General features: G+C 49.0%; 1 protein-coding gene across 3 annotated transcripts in view; it reads right to left on the bottom strand.

Annotated features, from left to right (window-relative positions):
• The window catches only part of SCNN1B (sodium channel epithelial 1 subunit beta), an 88,203-nt gene that overhangs the window by 20,456 nt on the left and 48,825 nt on the right, over positions 1-18,922 (bottom strand). For all 3 annotated transcript variants that reach the window (XM_001093933.5, XM_077986526.1, XM_077986525.1), the window contains exons 2-4: positions 14,322-14,640; positions 9,857-10,130; positions 7,446-7,636 (exon numbers count right to left, since the gene is read on the bottom strand). In XM_001093933.5, the coding sequence (XP_001093933.3) occupies positions 7,446-7,636; positions 9,857-10,130; positions 14,322-14,632 (776 nt within the window). In that variant the 5' untranslated portion in view covers positions 14,633-14,640. The remainder of the gene's footprint in view (positions 1-7,445; positions 7,637-9,856; positions 10,131-14,321; positions 14,641-18,922) is intronic.

Here is an 18,922-nt window from a genome sequence, read left to right as displayed (position 1 = left end):
AAGACTGGGAAATAGAGCATCCTAGCAGGAAGCAGTAAAACAACAGTGGTACTGTGTGGTCAGAGGTCAGGGAAGACTTTCCAGGGCAGAAACTAGTTGGATAATCCCCGAATCAACAACCACCATAGTAATAACAATGCTTCAATATGCCCAGATCTTGGTTCCTTTATTTTTAAATTTTATTTTTCTTTCTTTTCTTTTTTTTTTTTTTGGAGATTGCCCAGGCTGGAGTGCAGTGGCATGATCTTGGCTCACTACAATCTCTGCCTCCCAGGTTCAAGTGATTCTCCTGCCTCAGCCTCCCTAGTAGCTGGGATTACAGGTGCGTGCCACCACACCAGGCTAATTTTTGTATTTTTAGTAGAGATGGGGTTTTACCATGTTGGCCAGGCTGGTGTCAAACTCCTGGGCTTAGGCAATCCTTCCACCTCGGCCTCCCAAAGTGCTGGGATTACAGACATGAGCCACCTGGCCCAGCCCAGATCTTGGTTTCTAAATACCATTCTTCAATTTAAAAAAACCAGAGCTTGGGCGAAGCGTGTTGGCTCTCTCCTGTAATCCCAGCACTTTGGGGGGCTGAGGTGGGAAGATTGCTTGAGCCAGGGGTTTGAGACCAGCTTGGGCAACACAGGGAGACCCCATCTCTACAAAATAAAAAAAAATTAGTCAGGCATGTGATTGTGCTACTGCACTCCAGCATGGGCAACAGAATGAGACCCCATCTCAAAAAAAAAACCAACCAAAAACCAAAAAACCAAACAGAGCTCTTTAGAGAAATGGCTGATTCCAGGGCGGGAGTATCCTGTAGTGCCAGAAAGTAGGCAAAAGTTAAAAAAAAACCCACGCAGGTGAGGACATATCAAAGGCATACAGGCGCCAACTGACAGAGTGGCCAAAGCTAGAAGAATTTAAGCAAGAGAATAGATAACATGGAACTGGATTACAACCTAAATCTATAGGAGTCCATACTGTGTCAATAAATGATGGAATAAATAAGTAAATGGAGGAGAAGAGACAAGTCTTCCTTTACAGAAGAATTCCAAACAATATATATTCTTCTCTCTAGGAGGGGTGGAGCTTAGTATTCCTTTCCCCGGCCACTCCCTTCTCCTTCCCCTGAGCATAGTCTGAATTTCGTGACTCCTTTCCAAAGCACAGAGCAAAAGCCAGCACAGTGGCTCGCATCTGCAATCCTAGCACTTTTGGAGGCTGAGGAAGAGAATCACTTGAGCCCAGGAGTTGGAGGCTGTGGTTTTTCTGTAAATCTAAAACTATTCATCAATAAAAAGTCTCTCTAGGCCAGGTGCGGTGCTCATGCCTGTAATCCCAGCACTTTGGGAGGCTATGGTGGCGGGCAACCTGAGGTCAGAAGTTTGAGACCAGCCTGGCCAACGTGGTGAAACCCTGTCTCTACTAAAAATGCAAAAATTACGCCGGGCGCGGTGGCTCACGCCTGTAATCCCAGCACGTTGGGAGGCCGAGGCGGGTGGATCACAAGGTCAGGAGATCAAGACCATCCTGGCTAACACAGCGAAAACCCATCTCTAGTAAAAATACAAAAAATCGGCTGGGCGTGGTGGCAGGCGCCTGTAGTCCCAGCTACTCAGGAGACTGAGGCAGGAGAATGGCATGAACCCGGGAGGTGGAGCTTGCAGTGAGCCGAGGTAGTGCCACAGCACTCCAGCCTGGGCGACAGAGTGAGACTCTGTCTCAAAAAAACAAAAACAAAAACAAAAGCAAACAAAAAACAACAAAAAAAAGCAAAAATTAGCCAGGTGTGGTGCTGCATGCCTGTCATCCCAGCTACTTGGGGGGCTGAGACACGATAATCACTTGAACCCAGGAGGCGGAGGTTGCAGTGAGTGGAGATCACGCCATTGTACTCCAGCCTGGGTGGCAAGAGCAAAACTCTGTCTCAAAAATAAATAAACAAACAAACAAACAAAAAAACCAGTCTCTCTCTATATATTTTAGTCTCACTCTGTCACCCAGGCTGGAATATAGTGGTGTGATCTTGGTTCACTGCAGCCTCAAACTCCCAGGCTCAAGTGATCCTTCCCCCTCAGCCTCGGAGTAGCTGAGTCTACAGGTGTGTACCACCATGCCAGGCTAATTTTGTTATTTAAATTTTTTTTTTTTGTAGAGATGGGGGTCTCACTATGTTGCTCAGGTTGGCCTTAAACTCCTGGCCTCAAGTGATTCTCCCTCCTCGGCCTCCCAAAGTGCTGGGATTAAGCGAGCCACCGCACCTGGCCAAAAGCCTTTTTATTTATTTATTTATTTATTTATTTATTTATTTATTTATTTATGAATGATGGAGTCTCACTCTGTCTGCCAGGCTGGAGTGCAGTGGCATGATCTCGGCTCACTGCAACCTCTGCCTCCTGGGTTCAGCCTCTTACCTCAGCCTCCTGAGTAGCTGGGATTACAGGCATGAGCCACTGCACTCAGCTAATTTTTTGCATTTTCAGTAGAGACGGGGTTTCACCATGTTGGCCAGGCTGGTCTCAAACTCCTGACCTCAGGTGATCTACCTGCCTTGGCTTCCCAAAGTGCTGGGATTATAGGCGTGAGCCACTGCGCCCAGCCCAAAAGCCTTTTTAAAAATAAAATGCTCCTATAATGTTTAGTATGTGCCAGGCATTGCACTAGGTACTTTCCATATGTTAACTCATTTAATCCCCCAATAATGCTATGTGGTTATTTCACTGTCCCTACTTTCCAGATGAGGAAACTGGGGCACAGAAAGGCTAAGTAGCATACCCAGCCACATACTGAGCTGACATTCAAGTCCAGGCAGTTTGGCGTTGGGGTCCACCTGTGGCTCGCATTTTCCAAATTCTGCAGCTGGCTGCTTCTGGAGCGTTTGTCATGTTAGGAGCGGGACACGATGGAGTCAGAGAGAGAGGGAGGAATCTAGGGCCACAGTGTCTGGGACCCAGCACCGGGAGGGCAGAGAGAGGCACATTCCCACAGTTGTGTCCAAGACTGACTCAGGAAGGCAGGTGACCAGTCAACTGTGGGAGTGAGGAAGAGCTCAGAGGGCAGTTGGCTGAGATCTCTATGCTAAGGTGCTTGGGTGGTGCCTTTCCCTGGGACCTGCCGAGGGCTGGGGAAACAGGCTTGGGAGAGGTGGGCAGGGAGGGAAGTGACCATCACCATTTCTGATGAGGCAATAAGAGTGACGTGGGGTGGGCCTGGCCCACTCTGCTGGCTCTGCCACTCACCAACTGTGACTTCAGAGATGTTACTTAACCTCTCTGGGCAGGTTACAGCAACTATAAAATGAGAGGGAAGGCTGGGCACGGTGGCTCATGCCTGTAATCCCAGCATTTTGGGAGGCTGGGGTGGGAGGATTACTTGAGGCCAGGAGTTTGAGACCAGCCTGGGCAACATAGTGATACTCCGTCTCTTAAAAATATAAAATAAGGGGAAAATAACAGTTCCTTTCTCATGGCTTTGTTGCCAGGGTTAAAGCAATTTTAACGTGCAGAGTGCTGAGAATAGTGCCTGACACATACAGGGATGAGAAAGGCCCAGTAAATGTTGGCACAATTATTGAATTTGCATTCCTTGTCAAATGGGGGTTTTTGTTTTTGTTGCTGTTTTTTAAGAGAGTCTCTCTCTGTCGCCCAGGCGGGAGTGCAGTCGCACAATCTTGGCTCACTGCAACCTCTGCCTTCCGGTTCAAGTGATTCTTGTGCCTCAGTCACCTGAGTAGGTGGGATTACAGGCACACACCACCACACCTGGCTAATTTTTACATATTTAGTAAAGATGGGGTTTTGCCTTGTTGTCCAGGCTGGTCTCGAACCCCTGGCCTCAAGTGATCTGCCTGATTTGGCCTCCCAAAGTGCTAGGATTACATGCATGAGCCACTGGGCCCGGCCTAAAATGTGGGTTATAAAACTATTATAAAAATAGTAATTGGGCTGGGCACGGAGGCTCACTCCTGTAATCCCAGCACTTTTGAGGCCGAGACAGGTGGATCACGAGGTCAGGAGATCGAGACCATCCTGGCTAACACAGTGAAATCCCGTCTCTACTAAAAATACAAAAAATTAGCCGAGCATGGTGGTGGGTGCCTGTAGTCCCAGCTACTCGGGCAGCTGAGGCAGAAGAATGGCGTAAACCCGGGAGGTGGAGCTTGCAGTGAGCCGAGATCGCACCACTGCACTCCAGCCTGGGTGACAGAGTGAGACTCCGTCCCCCAAAAATAAAAATAAAAATAAAAATAAAATAGTTATAACTATTATTTATTGAGCCTAGTAGTAGGGTCAGTTACTCATGCATATTAATTCACTTAATGTTCAAAGTAACGCTGTAGGGCAGGTACTATTCTCTCCCCTATTTTACAGAGGAGAGAAACTGAGGCATGGCAAGGTTAAGAAATTTGTTCAAGATCACACAGCTTGTAAGATGGAGCCAGGATTTGAGTCCAGGTGGTCTAACCCCAGACCCCACGCCTTGACCCCTTCACTACACTTAACCCCTACCCCTCGCCACGGCCACAAGGCAGAAGTTATGTGGCCGATAGGTGGGGGTTTTACTGGCCCATCAGCCATCTATTTTCCCTGTTTCTGCTAACAGTTCTTCAGCTTCCCTTGGGGGACCACCTGTCCCTCATCCTCAGCCCATATGACCCAAATGGGGCTTCCTTTGGAGGGCTCCATGTTGACAACAGGCCAGCTATACCAAGCCCAGCCCAGCTACCCACGAGGTGGCCAGCACAGCTTTCGGGGCTGGGCTGTGTGTGGAACACAGGCCCTTGAACACCAGGATCTCATTCGATGGGGAGGGAGTTGACAGCAGGTTCACTTTCCTGCCCCACTCTCGCTCCCGGGCGTGTTCTCACTGAGCAGATGGGCCATGCATTTGAAGTTGCAGTATTACAGCTCTCTTTCAGCTGAGTGGGTGAGATGAATGTGCTCGTGGACGTTACGGTAGTCTGTTTGGTATCCCTAGCCTTATGGCAGGTGTGGTTGGCGGGTGTGCCCTGAGCAAAGGACCCTGGCCAAGAGAGTGAGATTGAAACACAGACTGCGACCAGCTAGCCATGGGGTGGCCCTCAAGGAAGAGGGGGGCGCCATCAGTCAAATCTTCCACCTATGGGGACCACCTTCTGCTAATCTGTACAATGGAACGTATGTGCTGCTCTGCCCTGCTTAATGGCCTTGAATTATTTGACATTGTGTGCAAGAACCCTGCCCATGTATGCCTGTGCATTTATTTTTTTCTTTTTGAGACAGAGTCTCGCTCTGCCGCCCAGGCTGAAGTGCAGTGGTGCGATCTCTGCTCACTACAACCTCCGCCAACGGGGTTCAAGTGATTCTCCTGCCTCAGCCTCCCAAGTAACTGGGATTATAGATGTGCATCACCACTCCAGGTTAATTTTTGTATTTTTAGTAGAGACAGGGTTTCACCATGTTGGCCAGGCTGGTCTCGAACTCCTGATCTCAGGTGATCCACCCGCCTTGGCCTCCCAAAGTGCTGGGCTTATAGGCGTGAGCCACATGTCCGGCTGCACCTGTGCATTTTGTGGGGACAGAGGCCCCAGAGCTTTCTGAAGATTCTCAGTAGAGATTCTGGAAGGTTCTGAGTTCAGAGAGCTGCCTGCAACCACAGTCCCTGGGAGGTGAGCCTGGAAGCCTGTCACATGTCCATAGCATTAAGATTCAGCTAAAAGCTCCTTCCACAGGGGCCTGAAGTGTGAGCATTGGAGGCCCCAGGTCACTGAATCTCAGAAACAGGACTGGCTGAAACCCAGGGTGGGGCCGAGGTGGGTGTGGCATACCCCACACCTGGAGGCTGGGTCAGGAGGCCCACAAGGAGCTCTGAGGCCTCAGCAGTGCTCCTGCCCATGCTCAGGCCTCCTTCCCACGTGCTTCTGCCAGCTGAGCTCTCTGGAGGCTGTTAGGAGGGGATAGAATGGAGATGCCCACTTTCTGGTTGTCCTAGAGACTGGGACAACACCTGATGTTCAGGCCCAGGGGTGGTTTACCAGGAGCTGGGAGGCCGAGGAGGTGGGAATCTGTGGGTCAACTGCAAGAAGACCTAGACCTCCGGTTACCATTACCCTCATTCTGCCAGTCTCTCACATTAAAAGTCATTAGGGAAAAATAATATTTACAGGAAATACTTATATAACCTTGTGTTTTTTGTTTTTTGTTTTTTTTTTTGAGACAATATCTCATTCTGTCACGCAGACTGGAGTGCAGCAGCATGATCATAGCTCACTGTAGCCTCGACTTCCTGGACTCAAGGATCCTCCCTCCTCAGCCTCCTGAGTAGTTGGGATTACAGGTGAGCACCACCACATCTGGCTGGTTTTGATTTTTTGTAGAGATGAGGTCTCGCTATGTTGCCCAGGCTGTTCTTGACCTCCTGGCCTCAAGCGATCTTCCTGCCTTAGCCTCCCAAAGTGCTGGGATTACCACGCCCGGCCTCATAGCTTTGTTCTAGGTGCTGCCATGAACCTACTCATTTACTCTTCTCAATGACTCTATGAAGAAGCTACGATTATTGTTCCTGCTTCACAGATGAGAAAACTGAGGGCAACAGATGCCTGGGTGCCCACCCTGATCCCCTCATTGGGCTGGTGCACCTACCCCCAGCTGCTAGGAGTGAGGTCTGGGAGGTTAGGAGACCCCACGCCAACCTCTTGGAAATGACCCACAGCCCAAGCTGGTTTCATGTCACTGTAACACACATCCATCCTAGCCCCGAACCCCATATACATAGATTCACACAAGTGGCCGCAACATTTATGCTCATGTGGACACACACACACACACACACACACACACACACACACAGCCAGTTACCAACTCACTGGGCATGCAGCAAGGCCGGTCCCCTCCTTCAAGGGAGGATGACTCTATGGTTCAGTTTATGCTCCAGATCCTCCTACAGATCAAGCTGAGCCTAGACTTGACCTGAGACCACATCCTTGCTTAACTTTCTCCTCCCTCCTTTTAAAATTTAATTTATTTTACTTTTTTCTAGAGGCGGGGTCTCACTATATTACCCAGGCTGGTCTTGAACTCCTGGTCTCAAGTGATCCTCCCGTCTCCGCCTCACAAAGTGTTGGGATTACAGGGGTAAGCCACCCACTCACCACGCCCAGCTTTTCCTTTTTCTTTTTCTTTTTCTAGTTTCTCCTCTTCCTACATGTTCCAAATCCTCCTTCCTTATCCCACTTTCCTTGCAGACATTTCCTAACACAATCCTCTCAATGCTTCCTGAGCAATTCAGCGCATCCCTGCCTCAGGATCTGCCTTCAGGAAACTGGACCTAAAAGACACCGAGGCACAGAAAACTGTGCTGCAGACAGCCAGTAAGTGGCCAGGCAGGATTTGAACGCTGGCAGGCCATACTCCCAACCGTAACACGCCACTGCCTTTCAGAGCAGGGGCCTGGCCAGGTGGGCTTGGGGTGGCTCTCACCGGTAGTTGCAGGGCTCAGCTCCAAACAGGCAGGCCAGGATCATCTGCTCGCCGGGGTAGCTCATCTCCACCAGCTCCTGCTGCGGCACCTGTGCAAAGATGTTGGTGGCCTGCAGGCTGTACCACTCTGTCACTGCCTGGGTAGCGCTGGTGAAGTTCCGGAAGGTGCACTGGGTCCCGTTGAGGCTACACTGTGGAGGCCAAGAGGGGTTTTTGTGGGTGGCGTGGGAGCTGCTAGCAGGACCCCAGCCACTGCTCGAGGGCCCTAGCAGGGCAAGAGCTGTGCTTTGCCAGCCGTCTTCTGGCTGCAGCTTGGTGGTGGGAAATGTGTTCATACTCATGCTCACACATACTCAAGGGCCGCCGCCTCATACACAGCTGCGTGCCAATCACAAGATCCCCTCATCAGGCTGGTGCACCCACCCCCAGCTGCTGGGAGTGAGGCCTGGGAGGTTAGGAGACCCCTCAGCAACCTCTTGGGAGTGACCCACAGTCAGTGACCAACTCATGGGCATGCACAGAGGCTGGTCCCCTCCTTCAAGGTAGGGTGACTCAGTGACTCAGTTTACAGCCACCAGCCTCACCTCACTCATACCATTATGCATGAGCAAAAACACACACGTGATCATGTGTGCAGAGGCATGCACAGAAGACGCCCTCTCTCTGACCTCCACAGCCTCATGTCACTGTAACACACGTCCCTCCTAGCCCCGAACCCCATATACACAGATTCACACAAGTGGCTGCAACACTTATGCTCATGCGGACACACACACACACACAGTTCTGATTCCTTTTCCAGGCTCTGCCAGAGACTTTCAGATGCAGCTCCCCTGGAGGCCATGAAGACCAAGAAGAAACTCAACACACAGGAATGCTGCCTCTCATCTGTCCTGGGAAAGACACAGATCCAGTCACCCTGAGTCCAACACGGGGTGCAGAGCACCCTTCCACCCGGTCACAGCCAGCTTCTCATGACATTCAAGTCATCGCACAGGCATGGGACAGACTTGGCCCTCAGACTCTGGCCTTGGCCATGAGGCTGCTGCTGGTTCTCCCTGCTGGAACCCGGGAGGCCAGATAGAGAAGCTTCCCCCGGCATTCCTATACCACCCTTCCCAACACGCCTGGCCAGCCCACTCCTGGGGGCCTCCCTGCCTCCCCTTGGGGAGGTAATGGCAGCCCTTAATCCTCACTCTGTTCTGGGCTCTGTTCCCAGTGTCTTACATCTATAATCCCACTGAAGCTTCGCAGCAATGCCAGGAGGTAAGTATCATTGTTATCCCCATCATCATGAAGAAATTGAGGCCCAGGAGGTTAAGGAAGGTGTGACCACAGCAGATCCCCCATGTGACGTTGGCTAGTTTGTGTGGAGAGGTGGGGACAAAGCAGTTGTGGAAGTCATAGTGTCATGAGTGTGAACAGCAAGGCAGTGGCTCCCCCTCTGGGGAGTGTATGGTTCCCTCCTGGATCCCCATTCAAGACTGATCATCAGAATCACCAGGGAGCCTGTTGTCAATACAGATTCCTGGGCCTGGGCCCAGAACTGCTCACTCAGATTCTCCAGGAGTGGGGCCTAGGGATGTGCATTGTGACAGAGCTCCCGTGGGATCCTGAGACACAGACAGGGCACCTTCTTCCCACTTTTAGGCTTAAGAACTAATGGCATCCCAGCCTCCCAGTGCAGGGCAGTTGTTTCTTGGCATCTGACTGTACTGCACAGCTGTGGCTTTTCACCTGCCCAATATTTATGCCCCTATCTTTTGATAACAAGACTTGGTTCCTCCCTCAGGGAACCACCCTCCCCCTCGCTCAGTCCATGTGGTCTCACAGAGGCTGACATCACTCCCAACTCCAGGGCACATGGCCCAGGACTGGCCAATCATGAGAGCCCCTGCTGTAGCCCACAGTGATTGGTTTAGGGGTGAGCATGTGACCTAATGAGTCTTCTCAGGACCTTTGCTGGGACGATAGGGAAAGAGCTCTTTTTCTGGGACGACTACTAAGCAAGGGCACTGAAGGGACCCTCCACATGGAGAGATCTTGCCCAAGATTGAAGTCGCCTGAGAGAAAAGTGGAACCAAGATGGAGAAAGATTCTTGATGACCTCATTAGAATACCTGGATCCAGCCTTGCCTGAATGCAGTATACCTCTGGACTTCTTAGTTATGTGAGCCAATGAATTGCCTGTTTTGCTTAAGCTAGTGTGAACTGGATCACTTATACCAAAAGAGTCTTGACTAACATGCCAACAATTTCTATTTTTAAAAAATCTCTGCTAACAAGCAAAACAGGCTCTGGCTTCCATCTTATCTTTCCCCTAGCAAGACTCAAATTATTACAGAAAAGAAACACCCACCAGCCTCAATGGGTGGGGCCCATTGCTTGACATGTGCCTAGGGACCACTTACTAGTCTCATGGCCATTTTGCACCCATGGGCATTACAGATCTTTTCTGATGCTGAGCTGTTTGTTAAGCCATTGTGGTTATCTCCAAAGAGATCGAGGACCATGGGGTGGTGGGGGTTCCGTTCATCAATAAGGACCAGGGGTGTGTGGTTCCAGATGGAAGAGTTCAGGGTCCTGGTGGCATTGGCATGGCTTAGCTCAGGAGCCAGGATTCTCTCCAGGACAGCTTCCATCAGCTCATCCAGGTCCTTCAGCAAATGCTTGACTTTGGAATACCTGGATGGGGAGAGGGCTGGTTAGCAGGAGGAATGAACATCTGTAAAGCAGAGCAACTGAAATCTGGGACCCACTCTGTAGCAGTCTGTTTTCACACTGCTATAAAGACACTACCTGAGACTGGGTAATTTATAAACAGAAGAGGTGTAATTGACTCACAGTTCCTCATGGCTGGAGAGAGGTCTCAGGAAACTTACAATCATGGCAGAAGGTGAAGGGGAAGCGAGGCATGTCTTACACAGCAGCAGGACGGGGAGAGAGAGAGAGAGAGAGAGAGAGAGAGAGAGAGAGAGAGAGAGAGATAGCATGCACAGGGGAGACTGCCACTTTAAAACCGTCAGATTTTGTGAGAACTCACTTACTATCACAAGGACGGCATGGGGAAGCCACCTCTATGATCTAATCACCCACATCAGGTCCCTCCCTCGACACATGGGGGTTACAATTCGATATGAGATTTGGGAGGAGACACTGAGCCAAACCATATCACGCTGTTACTCCAGCATGGCTGCCACTATGTATAAGAACACCACCCCACCTAAACACCTACCTCTCCATCTACCCACCCACGCATCCATGTGTCCTTCCACCACCCATGCACTCATTCATTCACCAACTTTTAATGAGCACCTACTATGTGCCAGGCACTTTGCAAGGCACAGACGGTATAGCAGCAAACAAGAGGGACCTGGTCTCTTTCCTTATGAAATTCACATTCAAGTGAGGAAGAATTATAATGGCTCATGGTTATTGATAGCTTACCCTATGCCAGGTGCTAGATGCTTTCCAGGTCTTATTTACTATTTGCCACAAGTCTGTTACCGTCCCCATATATAGATCAGGAAACTGAGGCTCCAGGAATTGGTGTGATTTTGCAAGCTCACTCCACTGATAAAGGGCAGAGCTGAACTTAGAATCCGGGGTTGCTGGGCTCCAGCGGGTATGTTTACGGGGGTTCTGAGATCTCCCTCCCAGGAGGGAGCAACTTTGGAAACAGGAGCCAGTTTCAGGAGAGAGAAAATGGATGGGACTGTGAGGCTGGCTCCAATGTCTTCCCTCAGCCCTCTGGAGCTCCCATGTTGACATGGTGGCCAGTGAGAGATGGATCTATCAAGGAGTATCTCTGCCAGGCCCCGTGGGGGCCCGGGCCCTGCACCCCAGTCACTTCATATCCAATTTACCCAAGACCCTGCCTCAGAGTGGGTCATTGAGGCCACAAGTGCCAACTCTGGCTGGAGGACTTCCTACAGGAGCATTAAATGCTGGACAGAGGCCAAGGTCCTGGTACAAAGGTATACAGCAGCTGGAGCTAACATTGGCCTTCTATGCCAGTTCCCTGACCATTAAATCTGTGTACACAGGAAGAGGAGGATCGGGAAGGGTGGCGTCTGTGCAGGCGGCGGTGTTATTACAGCCCAGATGTCCACAGCTGCTGGGAAGCTTGGTGGGTCACTCTGTGGGCTCCAGGTTTGAATCCTGGCATGCCACTTAATATCTTGGGCAACTTAACCTCCCCGAGGCTCTGTTCTCTCATCTACAAAACAGGGGAATATAAATAAGTACTCCAGAGAATCGTTGGGAAGATTCAGTGAGGTGCTGCTTGTAAAGTGCGTGGATCAGTGCCCAGATGGAGTGCTGTCGTTCCTATTACTATTAGAGGTTCTCTTGAACAGCTCTAAGAAACCACCAAGGCAGGAAGAACCCCATTAATAAAAAGAAGGGACTTTCTGATAATTGGGAAAGTAATCACTGCGCATGAATTCCCTTCCAGGACTTTTAAAAACAGAGATGCTGTCTCACCACGTTGGCCAGGCTGACCTTGAACTCCTGGCTTCAAGTGATCTTTAAGCTTTGACCTCCCAACATGCTCTGATTTCAAGCCTGAGCCACTGTGTTCATGCCCAGTCAGGACTCTTTTCTTTTCTCTTTTATTTTCTTTCTTTCTCTCTCTTTCCTTCGTTCCTTCTTTGTTTTTCTTTATTGCTTTCTTGCTTTTCCTTTCCCTTTTTTCTCTTTTCTCTTTCCTTTCCCTTCCTTCCCTTCCCTTCCTCCTCTCCCCTCCCCTCCTCCTCTCCTCCCTCCCTCCTCTCTCTCTCTCTCTCTCTCTCTCTCTCTCTCTCTCTCTCTCTCTCTCCCTCCCTCCTCTCTCTCTCTCTCTCTCTTTCTCTCTTTCTCTCTTTCTTTCTTTCTTTCTTCAGGGTCTTGCTCTGTGGCCTAGGCTGGAGTGCAGTGGCAAGAGCTCGGCTGACTGCAACTTCCACCTCCCAAGTTCAGGTGATTTTCTTGACTCAGCCTCCTGAGTAGCTAGGATTACAGGGGTGTGCCAGCACGCCCAGCTAACTTTTGTATTTTTAGTACAGATGGAGTTTCACCATGTTGGTCAGGTTGGTCTCGAACTCCTGACCTCAGGTGATCCACCCGCCTTGGCCTCCCAAAATGCTAGGATTGTAGGCGTGAGCCATTGTGCCAGGTCAGGACTCTCTTTTGGATAAAAATGTTTTCTGTGACTCAGTCCTTCTTTCAGTTCCTTGAATGCCCCAAATTTCTCACCAGCTGCACCTGCTGTGTCCACCACTGGGGGCACTCTCTTCGCTCTACCTGGCCAACTTCTACTCATTCCTTAGGGCACTTTGTTTTGTTTTTTTTGTTCGTTTGTTTTTGGACTGACTCCCTGTCTCTCCACAACCCTGACTAGGTTGGGTCTCCTCATGTGTCCCCTTCACAGGCCTTGCTATCAGGCGGAGAACTGGCAACCTGGAAGAATGGTTAAAAAGTAGCAGCTCTGGGATCACGTCTGACCTGGGTTCAAATCCCACAGTCGCCCACCGTGTGTCTCCAGGCAAGCTCACTTCTCCGAACCTCCATCTCCTCACCTGTAAACTGGGGCTGCGCCAGGAGTTCCCAATCCTAGGGTGATTGTGTGGATTAGAATGACACCAATTACCCAAAGGACACTGAACACAGTGCCTGGCATATCGTAAGCATTTGTTGAAGAGTTGTTTTATTTATTTATTTATTTTAATTTTTGAGACAGGGTCTCGTTCTGTTGCCCAGGCTGGAGTGCAGTGATGTGATCTCAGCTCAATATAACCTCTGCCTCTCGGAGTCAAGCAATTCTCGTGCCTCAGCCTCCTAAGTGGCTGAGATTACAGTATTTTTAGTAGAGACGAGGTTTCACCATGTTGGCCAGACTGGTCTCGAACTCCTGACCTCAAGTGAGCTGCCCACCTCGTCCTCTCAAAGTGCTAGGATTACAGGTGTGAGCCATGGTGCCCAGCCGAGTTGTTTTATTTTTTATCATCATAATGATAATGAATTCGATATTTGTGAGGACAGCTCTGTGGGGCCTGTTTTCTCTGGCAGGCTGTGAAGAGGACAAGGACTCTGTTTTGTTCACTGCTGTGTTTGTGTTGCCTAGAACAGTGCCTGGCACGTAGTAGGTGCTCCATAAACACATGTGGAATCGAGAAATAGGCACTGGCCTGCCTGAAGACAGAGGGTGCCCAAGGTTCTCTCTAAGCCTAGGAAACTTATGATTTTTTATTTTTAAGAGATAGGATCTGGCTCTGTTACCCAGGTTGGACTGCAGTGGCATCTTCTTGTTTTTATTTTTAATTAATTATATTTTATTAGCCTTGACTTGAAACTCAAGTGGCGCCTTCTCAGCCCACTGCAGCCTCGAGCTCCTGGGCTCAAGCAATTCTCCCACCTCTGCTTCCTAAGCAACTCAGACCACAGGCATGTGCCACCACGTCTGGCTAATTAAAAAAAAAATTATTTTTTTTTAGAAGTGGGATCTTGCGATGTTGCCCAGGCTGTTCTCCAATTCCTGGCCTCAAGGGATCCTTCTGTCTTGGCCTCTCAAAGTGTTGTTATTACAGGCCACTGCACCTGGCCAAAAGTTTACGAAGTTTGAATCTTAGTTGCTGCAAAAGGATGAAAGCAAATGGAAAGACAGAGAGGAGGAGAAAGAGAATGAAGGAAGGAAAGAAAGAAAAGAAAAAAAGAATAAGGAAGAGAAATGAAAGAAGGAAAAGTAATAAAGAGAGAAAGGACGGAAGAAAGGGGAGAAAGAAAAAGGAGAGAAAGGAGAAGAAAGGAAAGGAAGGAAAGGAAAAGTGGAAGGGAACAAAAGAGAGAAAGAGAACTGCCCGTCTGCTGAGGCCAGCTGTGCGCTCAGGGGCCACCTACTTGAAGGGGCTAGCATTGCAGATGGTGACGGCGGGGAAGTCCATGGTCTTGAAGCCTACGGAGAGGGAGACGCTGACCTCCCAGCTCAAGTAGGTCCTGATGAAGATGCCCCACTGCCAGCAGACGAGAGCAGTGAAGAGCAGGGTGAGCAGGAACCACACGGCTTTCTTCTTGGGCCCCTCGCAGATGATACGCTTGGGGCCGTGGGTGTTGGTGTTATCGCAGTACCACACCAGCAGCTCCTTGTACGTGTAGCCGGGGCCCTTCTGCAGCCGGTGCAGGCACTTCAGCAGGTACTTCTTCACGTGCATGGTGGCACCTGCAGAGAGGCATGGGGACGCACATCAGTTGGGACACCAGCCTTGCCTGCGACGATGTCCCAGTCACGTGCAGGAACTGGGCGGCAGCACATCCCCGTTCTTCCTCCCTCTTTACCTTCCTTCCTCCCTCCCTCCGTTTTTACCTTCTTTTCTTCCTTCCTTTGGCTATCCATCATCAATCCATCCATCTAATCAACCAAAATGCATTTATTGAATGCCTACTATATGCCAGGCACTCAAATGGTCCTTCTGGACTCAGTGAGCAAAATGGACAAGGTTTTTTGCCCTTTGGGAGTTCATAACCTAGTGAACAAGTGACTTAAACTCTCAACTCAGGTTCTCTGTGCATAAAATGTGGTATAGCAAGTCCTCACACGGCATCGTTTTGTTCAATGCTTCATTGCCAACGTTGATGAAAAAGAAAGTAGATTCCCAGCCAGGGCCACGGTCTATATGGAGTTTACATGTCCTCCCCATGATGTGTCTGCATGGTGCCAGGTGAGTGAGTGTGACTGTGTGTGAGTGCTCTGCAATGGAACGTGTCCTGTCTAGGATGGGTTCCCGCCTGTGGCCTGAGCTGCAGAGATAGGCTCTGGCCACTATGACCTTGAACTGAATAAGTGGGTAAATAATGATCTTGTTTTTATTAATCTTTCTTTTTCTTTTTTGAGATAGGGTCTCACACTCTTACCCAGGCTGGAGTGCAGTGGTGCAATCATGGCTCACTGCAATCTCTACCTCTTAGGCTCAAGTGATCCTCCCACCTCAACCTCCTAAGTAGCTGGGATTACAGGCATGCACCACCATACCGGTGAAGTTTTTTTTTTGTTTTTTTGTTTTTTTGTTTTTAAAGACAAGAGTCTGGCTCTGTCACCAGGCTGGAGTGCAGTGTTGTGATCTCGGCTCACTGCAACCTCTGCCTCCCTGGTTCAAGCGATTCTTCTGCCTCAGCCTCCCGAGTAGCTGGGACTATACACACGTGTCACCACGCCCAGCTAATTTTTGTATTTTTAGTACACCATGTTGGCCAGGATGGTGTCAATCTCTTGACCTCATGATCTGCCCGCCTTGGCCTCCCAAAGTGCTGGGATTTTGGGCATGAGCCACCGTGCTGGGCTGAATTTTTGTATTTTTAGTAGAGTCGGGTTTCATAATGTTGCCCAAGCTGGTCTCAAACTCCTGAGCTCAAGTGATCCCCCCACCTCAGTATTCCAAAGTGCTGGCATTACAGGCGTGAACCTCCGCACCCGGTCTTAATCTTTCTTAAATGTATGTATAACTCATATTTATTTCAATGTTTAATATTAGAAGCATTTTGGTCTTTACTTAGAAATTTGGTGACTTTTTTTTTGTGACCAGAAATAGGCCTAGGAGCTTAACTCTTGTTGATATCAATTAGACTATGGTGAAATTGATTTCACTATACATCGTTTCACCTAGAGTTGCAGTTCCCAAGAACATATCAACGATGTTAAGTGAAGACTTACTGTAATAATTACATCTAACTTACAGGATTGCTGAGAGGGTGAAATTCGGGGACGAACAAAAAGTGCTATGTACTGAGCCTAGCACAGACCAAGTCCTCAGTATACCAGTTTCCATTGTCACTAGCTGTCAGTGGGTAAGACAGATGTTAAGCAAAGAATCCATCAAAAACGCAGAGCTATGAAACATGACAGGAAAGACTGGGACCCCATGCCCTGAGATGCTAGAGGCATTAAAGGGTGGTGGTTTAGAATAAAGATTCTGTAACCAAATTTTCTGGCCTTTTGTTTGTTTGTTTGAGACAGGGTCTCACTCTATCACCCAGGCTGGAGTGTAGCGGCATGATCATGGCTCACTGCAACCTCGAACTCCTGGCAAATGTCTGGCTTTGACTCTCAGCACTGCTGCTTTCTAGCTGTGTGACTTTGAGCAAATCTCCTTCTCAGTCTTTCAGTTTCCTCATCCATAAAATGGGGATAATCACAGCTTCCGCCTGACAACGGTGTCATGGAGGCTGGCTGCATGGAAATATGGAGAGGGTGGATTCATGCCTGGCACCTAAGTGTCAGCGATTTTTATTAGAAAATGGACTCCTGACCAGGTCTGAGAGTCCTTGGAGAAAGAAAGAAAAAAGAAAAAAAAAGGTGTTCTGTGGATATGAATTAGAATGGGGTGAGGTTGTGTCCAGAGCATTGAGGTTGGAGGGTATGGGTCATGAGGAGGAATGCCAGAGCTTTCTGAGACTCTGTTTCCCATAGGCATGAAGGGGTAGGATTCTTGTGAAGACCACCAGGTACTTGTTACAGCACATGGGGTATCTAAGGACATTCCTGCTTCCCCCTCCCTTCTCTTGACACAGAGCAGGAATCTGCAGCAGGAGCATCCCAGCTGTATTCCTCGAGCCCCAGTTGTATTTGATCTTCAAGGTCCAGACCAAAGGCCACCTCCTCCACGAAGCTCTCCTGACTCCAGGCTGGACCCTCACTCTGTTCTGAGAGCCTTTCCCTTCTAGGGGCACCATGCTGGGCAGTGTGGTTCCTATGTGCCCAGCAGCCTCTTCCCTTTGCTCTGATGTTTCAGGTGAAGGTATCTTGCTGTCCCCTTCATCTCATTTGGTGTGAGTTGCCAGGCTGATCTCTCCTCTTAGCTCTGGGAGATGTGCATATGACCCAGACTGGAACATTAGGACTCAATTCTATCAGTTTAAATTGGAATAACTAATGGAGAGACCCCACTTTTAACTAAGCCTACTAAGCTGAGTTGGAGAGAAATTTCTGACATCACATTTGAACACTTGGATCCAGCCATGCCTGAAGCCATTAATTCCTGGCCTCATCAGATATGGGAACCAACATATTTTCTTTCTTACTTATGCATATTCAAATCGGATGCCTGACATTTGCACCTATAAGAAGCTTAACAGTAAAATAGACCCTTGTTTTATACTGTGTTCTAGTTTCTTGTGCCTGTGGCTTCTCCCAGGAGATCGAAAGTCCCCTGAGGATAGCAGCTCTATATCCCTGACAAGGCCCAGCACTCCATCGAATATCCAGATGTTAAATCTGCCCAAGCATGTTCACTCCTGATCCAATTATCTGACACAGTAACATCTCTCACCTTCCTTCCCCAAAAGGGGTCTTGTCCAACTTTTTTTCTTCTCTCTCTCTCTCTTTCTAACTCTATGTGCCTGTGCAGGCCATCATGGCTTTAAGAGGATGTTCATAGACTAACCCCACTCCCAACTTTCCCCAGAAGGTCTATTCCCTGCTCTGAAATAATAAAGTAGTAACAGTTATTATAATAACAACTACAAGGGCAACATCGAAGTACTAAATGTTTGCCATGACCCAGGCATGTGTAAAGAACCACGGCTTCGTCTGCCTTGTATAGTCTAACACCCTAAAGCCACACAGGTGAACATCCCATTAGGTTCCCATAGGTAGTCGTAGAAGAAACAAAGGCCTCTAGAATGTCTCCTTTTTTCTATTCTCATGTAATTATTCTGATTTAGTCAAGGAGAAAATCTTGTGTCCAAAATTCGTAGGTTCTTGGTCTCGCTGACTTCAAGAATGAAGCCACGGACAGTAGCGGTAAGTATTATAGCTCTTAAAGTTGGTGTGTCCGGAGTTTGTTCCTTCAGATGTTCAGATCTGTCCGCAGTTTCTTCTTTCTGGTGGGTTTGTGATGCTGACTTCAGGAGTGAAGCTGCAAACCTTCGTGGTGAGTGTTACAGCTCATAAAGTCTGGGTGTTAATCCAAAGAGTAAACAGTGGCAAGATTTATTGCAAAGAGTGAAAACACAACAAATGGGGAAAGTAATCCCAGCGGGTTGCCTCTGTCTGTCTCTCCGCCGCTTTATTCCCCTATCTGACCCCACCCACATCCGGCTGATTGGTCCACTTTACAGAGAACTGATTGGTCTATTTTACAGAGAGCTGATTGGTCCATTTTACAGAGAACTGATTGGTCCATTTTGACAGGGTGCTGATTGGTGTGTTTACAATCCCTGAGCTAGACACGGAGTGCTGATTGGTGCATTTACAATCCTTTAGCTAGACACAGAGTTCTAGACAGAAGAGTTCTCCAAGTCCCCACTAGATTAGCTAGATACAGAGTACTGATTGGTGTATTTACAAACCTTGAGCTACACACATGGTGCTGATTGGTGTATTTACAATCCCTCAGCTAGATATAAAGGTTCTCCAAGTCCCCACTAGACCCAGGAGCCCAGCTGGCTTCACCTAGTGGATGCCGCAACAAGGCCACAGGTGGAGCTGTCTGCCAATCCAGTGCCAT

The sequence above is a fragment of the Macaca mulatta genome, chromosome 20 (assembly GCF_049350105.2).
Source record: "Macaca mulatta isolate MMU2019108-1 chromosome 20, T2T-MMU8v2.0, whole genome shotgun sequence".
Classification (NCBI taxonomy): domain Eukaryota; kingdom Metazoa; phylum Chordata; class Mammalia; order Primates; family Cercopithecidae; genus Macaca; species Macaca mulatta.
The sequence above is the reverse complement of the archived record's forward strand: the minus strand, read 5'-3'. Positions and strand labels throughout refer to the sequence as shown.